The sequence below is a fragment of the Echinops telfairi genome, unplaced genomic scaffold, assembly GCF_000313985.2.
Source record: "Echinops telfairi isolate 266 unplaced genomic scaffold, ASM31398v2 ScPeMD7_7420;HRSCAF=8458, whole genome shotgun sequence".
Lineage (NCBI taxonomy): Eukaryota > Metazoa > Chordata > Mammalia > Afrosoricida > Tenrecidae > Echinops > Echinops telfairi.
The window spans coordinates 17,920,685-17,932,693 of NW_022111320.1; the positions used below are offsets into that span (position 1 = coordinate 17,920,685).

General features: G+C 46.2%; 1 protein-coding gene across 1 annotated transcript in view; it reads right to left on the reverse strand.

Annotated features, from left to right (window-relative positions):
- TNIK (TRAF2 and NCK interacting kinase) overlaps positions 1 to 12,009 on the reverse strand; it is a 445,063-nt gene that overhangs the window by 52,162 nt on the left and 380,892 nt on the right. Inside the window, exons 19-21 of the mRNA XM_045297671.1 lie at positions 6,217 to 6,380; positions 3,571 to 3,668; positions 2,105 to 2,128 (exon numbers count right to left, since the gene is read on the reverse strand). Coding sequence (XP_045153606.1) covers positions 2,105 to 2,128; positions 3,571 to 3,668; positions 6,217 to 6,380 — 286 coding nt within the window. The remainder of the gene's footprint in view (positions 1 to 2,104; positions 2,129 to 3,570; positions 3,669 to 6,216; positions 6,381 to 12,009) is intronic.

The window sequence follows — 12,009 nt, forward strand, 5'->3', positions numbered from 1 at the left end:
GTGGTGGTCATCCAGTTGAGAACCACTGTGTTAGGTAGAGCCAAATAATCTTATATTTTCAGTGGCTCAGCAGGAAAAAGCTGAGGCTCTCTACTCCCGTAAAGAGTTACAGATTCAGAAACAAAGGGCAGTTCTACTCCATCCTATAGTGTTGCTATGAATCAGAATTGACTCATGTCAATGAATTTTGGATGTGTGTGGTGGGGGTACTGCGTTATCAGATCAGGGTTATCAGAATCACCTGGAGTCCCTTTCTATGGGCATATGCCCCAAGGAGTTGGTGTGCCACTAACACACTCACTCCCGTCCATCCTGTGAGTCTTCCCATCTCTGTCCAGGGTGCTGGAGTACTCCAAAGCACACCGGTAAAGCGCTTCTCAAAAACCTTAAAAAACCCTCTATAGATTTTTATACAGGATCGTCTCGAGCTCTTTTCCCTCCTAGTGTGGCATCTCCAGGGCACTGGGGGTGGCGTGGGGTGAAGGGGGGTTCTCTGCACACACATAGAGAGCCCTTTGGTGAGCAACCAGAGCACCAGACCATTGGCTTTTTTTCTACTCTTTTTTGGGGGAGGAAATTGATGGAAATTGTGACAACTCTCACACTTCTCACTATGATGGGGAGGATGGGCAAGGCGTGGCACAGAGCAATTAAAAAACCACCTTTCTCCTTTTATATTAATGCCATCCACAAAATGCACACACGTAGGGTCTTGTTCTTTGTTTTTATAAGCAATAATCTACCACCTAGGATTGTAATCAAGAGACCTGGTGGCATAGGTTACATGTTGGGCTGCTCATTGTGAGGTCAGTGGTTGGAAACCACCCACTGCTCTGAGAGAGACAGAGGAGGCTCTCTATGCTTGGAAAGAATTACAGCCTCAGAAACCCACTGGGGCAGGTCTACACTGTCCTATCACACTGCTATGAGTTGGAATCAATGCACTAAGGGGGTTGATGGTTTCCGTGCGCTCTCTGACTCTCATGGGTGAGGTGTTCCTAATTCTCATAAAGTGATGTTCTTTGGGGAAGATGAGATGCATAGGAGCACGTTTCTCCCTCCTGCCACCATAGCTCCATGCCTCAGGCCCAACCCTTAGCCATGACCACAACCTCTTGGGTTTATGCAGCAGTTCATATTTGATAACAGACGTCCACACGCAAGCCTTGAGAGATCCCGAATGATTCTGTGAGTGAGTCAGTCAGGGGCTTTCCTCCCCATTGCACAGATTGGGAGCTCTGTGCATGGCATGGCTTGTCAATCAGTGGTTTACTAGGGGCTCCCGTCTTTGGATACGGCCTGTTGATCTCAGAGTCAGTGCTTTAGCATCTCATCCCATTAAAAGGGTGCTCAGCAGAGCGTCAGCCTTACAGCCATAATGGTGATCTCCGGACTGCACGCACTGGGCTTCTTTGCAAGGTCTGACTCTTAAAAAGGAAACAAACAAAGAAAGAACCCTTTGCTGGATTCATACAGGTCTGACAAACAGTGGGAAGGCAGTCATCTCTCTTAGCCAACTATCTACAATTGACAAAGTCATACATTTTCCTAATGGAAAAATGTCTCCACGGCTAAGGAAATAGAGTCACTTAGCTCGCTGGGATTCATTAACTAAAGTCGATGTTGCTGCTGATGCTGTTGTTAATGTCCCACAAAATGAATCTAACAATACCCAGGAACTCCTTGTTCGCAAATCACACACGATAAATTTGGAGTGCCCAGAATGATGTCTCTTTTCTTTGCTAGTAAAGCCTCGCAGAGCCATCTCCCAGCAAGGCTGGTGCACACAGGCTAAGAGCTCAGGCTTGGCTGTCGGAAGATACAGGTCTGAGAAATGGTGCCATTAATAAGGCACCTCATGCTGGTTGTTAGCCAGGCTGGGGCAATGGAAGAGTGGAACTTTGTCTTAGATGGAAGGTTTTTAAAGGTCATAAGGGTGTCTGAGATCTTGGGCTGGTTTCTATCGAAGATCCTCCCATCTATGTAGATAATTCTAAACAAGTGAATGCTAAGCTGTGATCCCACTGGCCGCCATTTTGAATGTCAAGATTCAGTGTTATATTTACATCTTATGAACGCATGAGCAAGAAAAGGTCGTACTAACCTCATCTATAGCTTTCTTATAGCTCTGAGACAAGAGGAGCCCAGTCCAGAGGAATCCAGAGAAGGAAGAAAACCAGAAGAAAGGCAAGCAGGTTAGACACAAAACTGGAGTGGTTAGTATAAAGGTGATATACAAAATACAAAGGAGCAAAGATAAATTCAACCCCAAATGATAAATTCTCTTTCCTATCCCTTTCGGTGTATATTTCTTATTCTAAAATGTTAAAAAATAATTTTAAATTGAAATAAGAGTATATAAAAGCCTTCCATTCTTTGCATACAGAAGATTCTCAGATCATGTTAAATAAGTGTATATTGCTGCTGTTAGAGGCAGTTGAGTCAGTACCAACTTATAGTGACCCTCGCACGACAGAATGAAACACTGTGTGGTCCAGTGCCAGCCTCACAATTGTTTGTTTGTTTTTAAACACTTTACTGGGGGCTTGTACAACTCTTATCATAATCCATACATCCATACATACTCACAATTGTTCTTAGGTTTGAGCCTTAAATAAATGTGCAGTAACTATACTTTCAGCTTTTATACTATGTACAAAAGACTATTTGGGGGTCTGTGATGTGCATTAGGATCCCTGATGGCACAGTGGGGAGTGCACAGAGCTGCTAACCACAAGGTCATCCGTTCAAACCCACCAGGTGCTCTGTGGGAGAAAGATGAGGCTGCCTACTATAAAGGTCGACAGTCTTGGCAACCCAAAGGGGAAGTTCTGCTCTGTCCTAGACGGTCTTTATGAGTTAGAATCAACTCAATAGCAGGTAGCTTTGGTTTTGGGGGGGCTTTGTGTTAGGCATTGGGCTACTACCAGCAAGATCAGTTATTCAAACCCATCAGCCACTCATATGGGAGAAAGGCAAGGTCGTTTGGCCCCCCTGGAGATTTACACTCCTGGCGGCCCTGTCTCGAGTCACTGTGTGTGTGAATCAACTCAAGGGCAGTGAGGGAGTTGTACTCAGAATTCACATCTCCTGGCTCCTGGACACATCTTGCTTATTAAGTTTAGACCCCCCAGGAAATAATCCTATCTGCATGAAAAGGGGCAGAAACATTGCAATTATTATTTCATCTAGAAATAAGATGGGGGAGAGTGTAGGGAAACATAAGAGACACTTATATAAAGTACTCAAGTCTCCCTTTTTGCCCAGGCTCGTGAGTAGAAATTATGAAATGCTATGGATTATCCTGCATCCTGTTTCTTCTCTACAGCAGGGCTAATGGCTAGCAAAACATCAACAAGCAGGTAACGGGAGGAAGGGCCATCCAGCACCTGCTCAGTTCTTTCCTAACCAGGTCCACCCTCCCTCTGGAGGTGTCTAGCACCTGTGATTGTTCATTAAACTGCAGGATCCACCTCCCCATAACCATGAGTGTATCACCCAACATTTGTGTCCTGTAGACTCTCTGGTAAGTTAGAGGCGTTGAAAACCCTTAAGAGAGAAAGCACTCACAGCTGGCCGACTGGGCCGGGTAATGTCCCTGGATTCTTCTGGCTTCGCTTTGGAAGGTTCGTGGGGGAGCACAGGAGAGCCTTCTGACTTACTGTTGGCTAGTGAAAACAAACAAACAAACAGGAGGCCAAGAAAAAGAATGTCAAAGAAGTGCAGGCACAAGCTCCTGAGCTCTGTGAGGCAGAATCTCTCCAGGATGACTCAGTGGGCACAGCCCACTCACTGAGGCAAATTCCCAGGCACATCCGTGGAATAACCATAAATGCTCAAAGAGACCAGGCAAATACAGGTAGGCTTGTAACCTGGAGGCCACTAATGATGATATGAAAAATAGCCACAACTGCTACCACCGCCGTGACCACTAGTCGAACGTCTGCTAGGTGAAGCTTTCTACGCCCACTGCCTCGTGCAGGCCGCACTCCAGTCCTGCGCGGCGGACTCTCTTTTTATTCCACTGTCCAACCCAGGCTGAGAGAGATGATGCGGCCGACCTAAGGTCTTGATAAAAATAACAGGCAGAGCTGAGGTTCTGTCTGGTATCTCAAAGCCCATTCTCTACCGTTAGGTGACATCAGCGTGCAAGTTAGGGTCTCTCTCTTTACTACCTCCTCACCAAGAGAGGCGGTTGAGATGACGTTCAGTGGAAGCACTGAGGCCTATTCCATTTGGCAGGACCATTTTCAAACACGGTGGGGACAGGAGGGAGGGTGTTGATGATCAAGGGGAGAGGTGGTAAAATTGAGGTGCAGAGCAAGGATGGGAGCTCCTTCACGGCTGTAGTGTACCCTTTACTTAAGGAGTCCCTAAGAAGTTCAAACAATTAATGTACTTGGTTGCTATCCTAATTGCTAAATATTTGAGTTCTCTCAGAAGAAAAGCCTAGTTAGTACTCTACTTCTCAAAGCCAGCCATTCAAAAACCCTTAGAGCACATTTTACTCTGACCCGTGAGTGGGCATCTACCCAATGGCAACTGGTTTGGTTTAAAAAAAAGCTATAGGCAGAGAAGAAGCCAGGGAGATTTCTTGCTTTATCTCAAAGTGGTCTTTCTGGATATGCCGGAGAGATGAGAAGTCATTTAGTTCCAAACGTAAGAGTAACTAAACCAGAACTAACTCACAGATCCCCAAATCAAAATTACCGGTGTGAGTTCATTTTTCTTTAAAGTTTACTCCATGGGATATTCATTAGCTCTTAAGAAAATGAAAGAAGGTAAGGAAATGAGCAGGGTCTCTAAATTAAAATATGTACATTGGTGTCAAGGCAACAAAGGAATATGATGATTTTTTAAAGTTTGTGGAAGAATGGAATGGAAAGATAATGGTGTTTTTCCACGAACTGCTTAAGGCCCCTTGAATACATTAGCTGTGGGCTGTATTTCTGAGAGAAGAATGCATATATGAAGGCAGTTATAGCCTGAGTCAGAGATGGGAGCAACAGAAGCCAGACATCAACTTCTTTCAAACTGTCCGTTCAATGTGTTTTCACGTCTACAAACCCTTTAAGGGCATTAGGGCAGAACCAGGCAAGAATCCCTAAGCAAGAGCAAGGACTGGCTGGTTTTCCTCTGGCAGAACAATTGTAAGTAAATGAATATTTCTCAAATGGCACTTTGAAAAAGTTACTGGTCTTTATTGCTTGGAAACCAAAGTGTCTGTTGAAGAAACCCATTCAGAAAGAGTGAATTTTGATGAACTAGCAACAGTGCATTTTCATGTATAATTAGCTGGACAATATTAAGGCTTTTCATAGGTATCTTCATTAATTGAAAACTGAGTGATGATGAAGAGGACTTCAATGCAATGTCCGGAGATGCTAATTTGTACCTCTCTAAATAGGCATCATCTGAAGACGAAAATGAATATCTTTTTAAAGCCAAAGATTTGATGTCTTCCTTCAAGTGCATGTGTTCTCCCGTAGACTCTATGGAATGTCACATTCAGAAACACCTAGCACCGGGCTCACAATAAGGAGCCCTGGTGGCGCTGTCCAGCGGAGTGTTGGACTTGAACGACAAGCTGGTGGTTCCATAAGGACTGACCGTCTCAGACACCCTATGCAGGGTTGTCATGCGTCTGAATCAACGTGGGTTTGTTTCTACGCTTGGAATGCTATGGGTGCATTGGTAACAGGGGACTAGGGGCTTAGCAAACGCTAGCAAGGCAATCAAATGGAAGCGGAAATGGAGTTGACAGACACAGTGGCAAAGAACTGAGCTGCTAACCAGCAGGCCTGTGGTTTGACTCTGCCACCCCCTCCCCAGGGGTGGGGGAGTGACAGTCTGCTTCTTTGAGACCACAGGGGGCAGGTGCACTGTCCTGTAGGGCTGTCAGGAGTTGGAATCATTTTGATGGGGATGGAGTTAAAAGTGTTGGATAAGTGATATCTACAAATTAGATGCATATTCTGGGAGCCCTTTATCTCTTTGGAAACCAATGGGTTCCGAGGGGAGGAAGGATTTGGTGTGCCTCTGACATCACCCACAATTGGGGGTGATAGGTCACTTCCATAAGAGGACTGAGACTTAAATGGCTTTTCAGTATCACTGTCGGTGGCCATGTCATGTCAGGGCCAGGCATTAGGATCCTGGCCCTCGGCTGTCCTACCCAAGAAACATGATCAATTAGAAGGTAAGAGAAAGTTTTACCTCGAACTCTGGTCCGTTCGCTGGAACCTGCTTGTGATCCAGGCTGAGAGCCTCCTTGGGAACTGGGCTGGGAGCTGGGGGTGCTTGAACTAGAGGAGCTGCCGCTGCTGGTCCTCTGCAGGGGACTCTCCAGGACGGGCTCTGTTCTCCGGAGGTCAGGGTTGCTGCACGGACGGCACAGGACACGGTTACACGCCCAAGACCTTCCCACTGGCAGACCAAGTTTCATCCCGTGCCCACTCCAGTGCAAAGCCAGACCGACGGCAGGTAGATGACCCAGGACTGAAGGGGTCAGTCAGAGAATCGAGTCTTTCTACACGGAGCTCCTGGATCTGGGTAGGATACCCTCATGACTCAGTCCTTGCACCATCCCATGGCAAGTATTAACGAAAGGGTGAATTGCCGGAGGGAAGCCTTCTTTAAAACCTTTCTCTTCCTTCCTGGTCTCATTGTGAGAAAATGTGAACAATATGACAGGTGAAAATAAGGGAATGACAACCATCATTTCTGAACCAAGAGGTAACCGTTTTTTATTATTTGGCGTATTATTATTTATCTGATTTTGTTTTCAACAGATGGAATCAAACTGTATATTCGGTTTTGCATCTTGCTTTCCCTCCCTTAACATTGCATTGTGAGCACTTTCTTATGCTTCTAAAGACAACGATGCATACATAACAATCAACTATCTAGTCTATGGATAGACATTCTTCTATGGATAGACATCATGGTGTTTCCAATACATTTCTCTGACACACAAGACTTAGACAACCATCTACAGCCACAGCAACACTCTATCCCTTCTCTATTTCATGAAGATCGGTTCCTGGACTTGGATGTGGTATGTGTGTGTGTGTGTGTGTGTTTAAAGGAATTACTAGTTTTCACTGAAATGCAGGAAATGGTACATTTCACTGAATTCTCCCTTTTTTATGGACACTTTGCTAATCTGTACACATTGTATCTTATTTTAATGAAGTTAAAAATCACTATTGATGTAGGCTATTTTTGGTTCACATGGGCCATTTATAGTCTTCTGTCAATTGCTTAGTCACTGCTCTTTGCCCGTCCACCAGTAGATATTCTGCATACTTTGTTACTTTCTTGCAGGAATCGTATACATACTTAGGCTTATATGCACACCAAAGGGAAGTGTGATTCTGATGGCTATTTCTAAGTGGTAACTTAGAGGCTAGTCGTCCCTACTTTTTATAAGACCTTCCTGTGTCTTAGTAGCTTTCCTTCCTGCCCAACAGCAGTGTTCACTCATTCAATCAGTTGTTCCAGTCCAGGCATTTGGGGGACAATGGTTACCAGGCCACAGCTTCTGTCCCCAGAAGCTCAGACAGACATCCAGAGCCACTTTCATACATGCTTTGCTTGCAGTGAGCACGAGGCAGTGTGGTAATAAGGTGCAGGGTCATTTGGGCCACTTTAGGTGGATGCTGTACCAGAGGAGATGACAGCTAATCCAAGATTGGGATGGTGAGTTGGGCAAACGGGAATGGTGGTGGAAGGAATTTCTGAGATTTTTATGATTTCATTGGGGGGTGAGGGACGCATTCTCAGGGCTCCTAAAAAGCCCGTGTCACAATTACAATTCATAGATGTTTATCATTGTATATAGGTTTACACAATTACACTCTGTAGGAAGAAGATGCAGCTTTCTATTTCCATAAAGGTTATAGTCTTCTAGAAACTAGGGAGGAGTTCTACTCTGTCCTATCAGGCTGTTATGAGTTCAAATCAGCAATGAGCTCAGTGGGTTGGGACAGAAAATTCAATGAGACCTGAGACTCAAAGCCCACATCGAATGCCAGCCGGCAGCTGAGGGAAGACATTGATCCAGTGTTGGCTCCCTCGGTGTGTCCCAAAGTCTGCTTCTTGAAAGAGAATCAGTCCCACATCTTGGTTGGAATCTCCACCATGCTACTGCAGTCGGGGGCTTTGACGTCGTGCGTCCCCCGGTAGGACTGCCCTGTAGGGTTTCTTGGCTGTGATCTCAGGGGGCGGATCATCAGGTCTATTCGCTCCCGCAGTCACTGGGTGGGTGCGCGTCACTGTTTGGTTGGTAGCCGAGCACTTTACTACTGTGCTCTCAGGGCTCTTGGGTGCTACGATTTTAATGCTCATGCCACGTGGCGAGGTCAAGATCTGGGTCTGAAGCAGCGATGACTTGATTTTGGCTGTAGAAGGTGCCCGTGGATGGCTGGAGAGAGTTCTGAGCAAAGATAACAGGGGCTGAGGGTTCCCTGGGGTGTGTTGGGGTGGAAAGAGAACCGGTGGGTGTGCCTGGTCTAAGTTAGGAAATAACGGAGAGAACAGAAGAAGACAAAACAAACAGTGGTTGTGGAGCTGGCGCTTGCTCAGGGCAACCCCAGGGGCGCCCGAGTCGGCCTAGGGTCCCTAGGGGGTTTTGATGGCTGATATTCTGGAAGTAGACCACTGGCCTTTTTCGTCTCAGATGATTCTAGGTGGACTTGGACCCCTAAGCCTTTGGAAAGCATCCAAGCACATTAACTGTTTGCACCACCAGGGACTCCAACCGAAGGAAAGAGCTGGGTGACACAGCAAAGCCATTCAAGCCAGGGAGACACACGTGTTGCTTCGGTGGTGGGCGCTGGGTGGCTGGCCAGGTTTGGAGGGTAGGCAGACCAATTGGAAGGCCACTGCCATGGTAGGTGATGAAGCCTGGCCCAGTACTCCCTTCCCTAAAAGAGGAGCAGAGCCGTTATCAAGACCAGCTGGGCTGAGCACACATTTCTGCCCAGGCTGGGAGGCTCTTTAAGCATGAGGCTAATTGGATCCCATGGGCATTAAATCCCTGACCTGCATCTGATTAGCACATGTCCTCCGCATTGGAGCTAACCAGCGTGGGCGCTCATTTTAATAGGTTGCTATTTTTGATGCTGGAGATTGAATGAAGTACTGTACTTTGTTTCGATAGAGCCGCACATGGAAACAGGTGATACTTTACAATGGCTTTTCTACCTTATTCTTAGGACTGGTTTTATAAAGTCAGAGTATTTTGAGAAAACGCCACATTGTTCACCTTTTCCTCTTCTGTAGTAGGTAGTAGGGCAGACTAGCCTTGGAGCAGAGAACCCTGAGGTCAGTCTTCTTTGAAAAGATGAATGTGAGAAGAAGTCCAAGAAATAATCGATTTACCATGTTCACACGTTAGCCAAGCCTCACCTGATCTACGCATGTAACAACGTGGACACAGCCAGCTACATTTCCGTAAATGTTAACTTTTAATGCAGACATCTGCTGTCCATGTAGACACCACTGCTTTATCTGTACAACACACAGCAAAGTGGAAATGTGGCAATGGTGTGCTATTCACTTGAATCATATGCAAAGTCATAACAGGAAATTAGGATAATAAAGTGATTTCTTGGCCCCCTACAAGGACCATGTCTTTAATTAGCCGGCTGACTGCCAACATTAGCTTGACTTTGTGCTTTGATGATGCAGCCAATGAGAACAAATGAGCCACAGGAAGACAACTTTGGGGTGGGCCTGCGAATTTGTTTTTTATATTAAACACTTAGTCACTGGGTTATGATTGGCGGCTTCACTTACATCTCTTCATAGTCCAGATTAGTTGTCTGATCAAATTTTAATTTGCTATAAAAGACCACATGAATCAAAGTTAAATATTAAAGCGCCTGGAATTCTTGAAAGTCCTATTTTTTAAAATGCAAAAAATCAAATCATGTTTTAATGCCAATGGATCTCATGGTCTTTGGAAGCCTGAGCTGTAGAGGGAGGCCTGCAGCCTGGGTTCTGGCAGCCTGAGTTAGGCCAGCTGCATGTGCATGTGAGAAGGGAGGGCAGGGGGCTGCCACTCAGGGCCACAGGGACTGTTATCACCCCCATGTGGGCCACCTGAGAAAAAAGCACATCAAAAGCAAGGAATGCTAGTTCTAGCTTGAGTAGGGATGTGCTTTGGGCTTAAAGAGTTGTCATCAGAAAAGAAAAAGGCTTAAAAGGTAGTGAACCTTAATGACAGGTAAGGATCGAAAGGTAGAGAGGAGCTGGTGGAAGCCCCGGGTGGTGTCGGAGTACTGTGATAGCCTGCTAAGGGAGAGCTAGCGGGTGCAGTCCAGCAGAGGCACCTGGGAGGAAAGACTTGGCAACCTACCCTGCAAAGAAAAACAAAAACAACTCCACAGAAACAACAACCATACTAACAAAAACACACCAGGCACCAGTTCTGCTCTGACAATGCATGGGGTGCCCCTGAATCACAGTCACTTTGATAACGAGTCTGTTTTTTTAAGAGGAGCTGTTAACAGACTCGTGTCATCACGTGATGAGCAACATGGATGTAAAATGAGGCAGCAAGACGAGCTGCCGGTGCTACAGACTATGCCAGGAGAAGCCCTGGCGGTGTAGCCGTTACACTTGGGGCTGCTGACCACCTGGGTCAGCAGTTCGAAACCACCAGCTGCTCAGAGGGAGAACGAGGAGGCTTTCTACTCCCGTGAGAGTTAAGAGTCTTGGAAACTCACACGGACAGCTCTGCCCTGTTTTATCTACAGAGTCGCTGTGAGTCAGAATTGACTATCAGTGCATTTGGTTTGGTTTGGGTGCTGAAGAGAGAGGACGTTGGTGTCAGGATGATACAGGGTTCACATCTTAGGTGTCCTTAGTGCTTCCGAATTTGTCCCCTCGGGCAATTTGCTTAACTATACTCTGTCTCAGTCCCCCATCTATAAAATGGGGATCATTACAGGCACTACCTTACATAGTTGTTATGAGACCTAGGTTAGTTAACATCTGAAACACACTTCAAGTGGTCCCTCGTGTAAGTAAGTGCTCCAGAAGTGGGTATTAATAAAAGACAAATTGCCCTGTAGCATGCAGAAGCCAGGGATCTCTGAGGGGCATGAGGGGTGCCCAGTCATATTTTCTTGGCCAAGTGGCACCAGGCTGCACCATCTATGGGCATGTTCTCCAAAGGGTTCTCTTTGATTTGGTTCTGTGTGTGTGGGGCGTAGAGGAGGGAGCGCGCGCGCGAGAGGAGAGCCTGGGGGAAGCGAGGCTGTGGGCGAGGTGGGCTGTGCATCCCACGGTGCAGCCACAGGTTGGCACATGGAGCATCTTCCATTAAGAGAAGAAAGTACTTAGTTTCTTGGTTTAAGCACATTGCTTCGCATATTACAAACATACACAAATCCACCCACAACCATGCCTGCTGCAATTACAGTGGAATGACACGCACCTTGTAACTGGAGTTCAATAGTACTTAATGCAGAAAGCACCCCCACCCCCCAAAACAAAGCGAACTTCTTAATTATTAGGGGTCTGCCTTTTTGGCGGAGCCAATGGTTAACCTGAAAACTGTAAAGTTGGCAGTTCGCGTCCACCCACAAGCTCCTTGGAAGAAAAGCCTAGTCGTGGGTGATCTACTTGTGAACAATCAGCTGTCTGGTACACCCCGGTTCTACATGGACATCCATGAAGGCGCCATGACTGGGGATTGATTAAATGCTAACTGCTTTTGGCTTTCTTTAAATAAGTCAATTCTCATATTTACACCAAATCTAAATAAGAAACCAAGGCCAAAAAAAGACAAACGAGTTTTTCCAACTAATATTGTGGCCCCAAAGAGCAGCACGTGCGGTGCCTCCTTTGAGGGTGGTGAAGTTGGGCCTCCGTGGCAGGAGTCACCAGACCCCAGGGCCCCAGGCAGCTATGCGCTCAATGGCTCTTTCTTCTATTTGGAATTGGCAAATGAATTTGGCAAATGCATGAACAATGATGAAAACCAAACATCCTGAACTG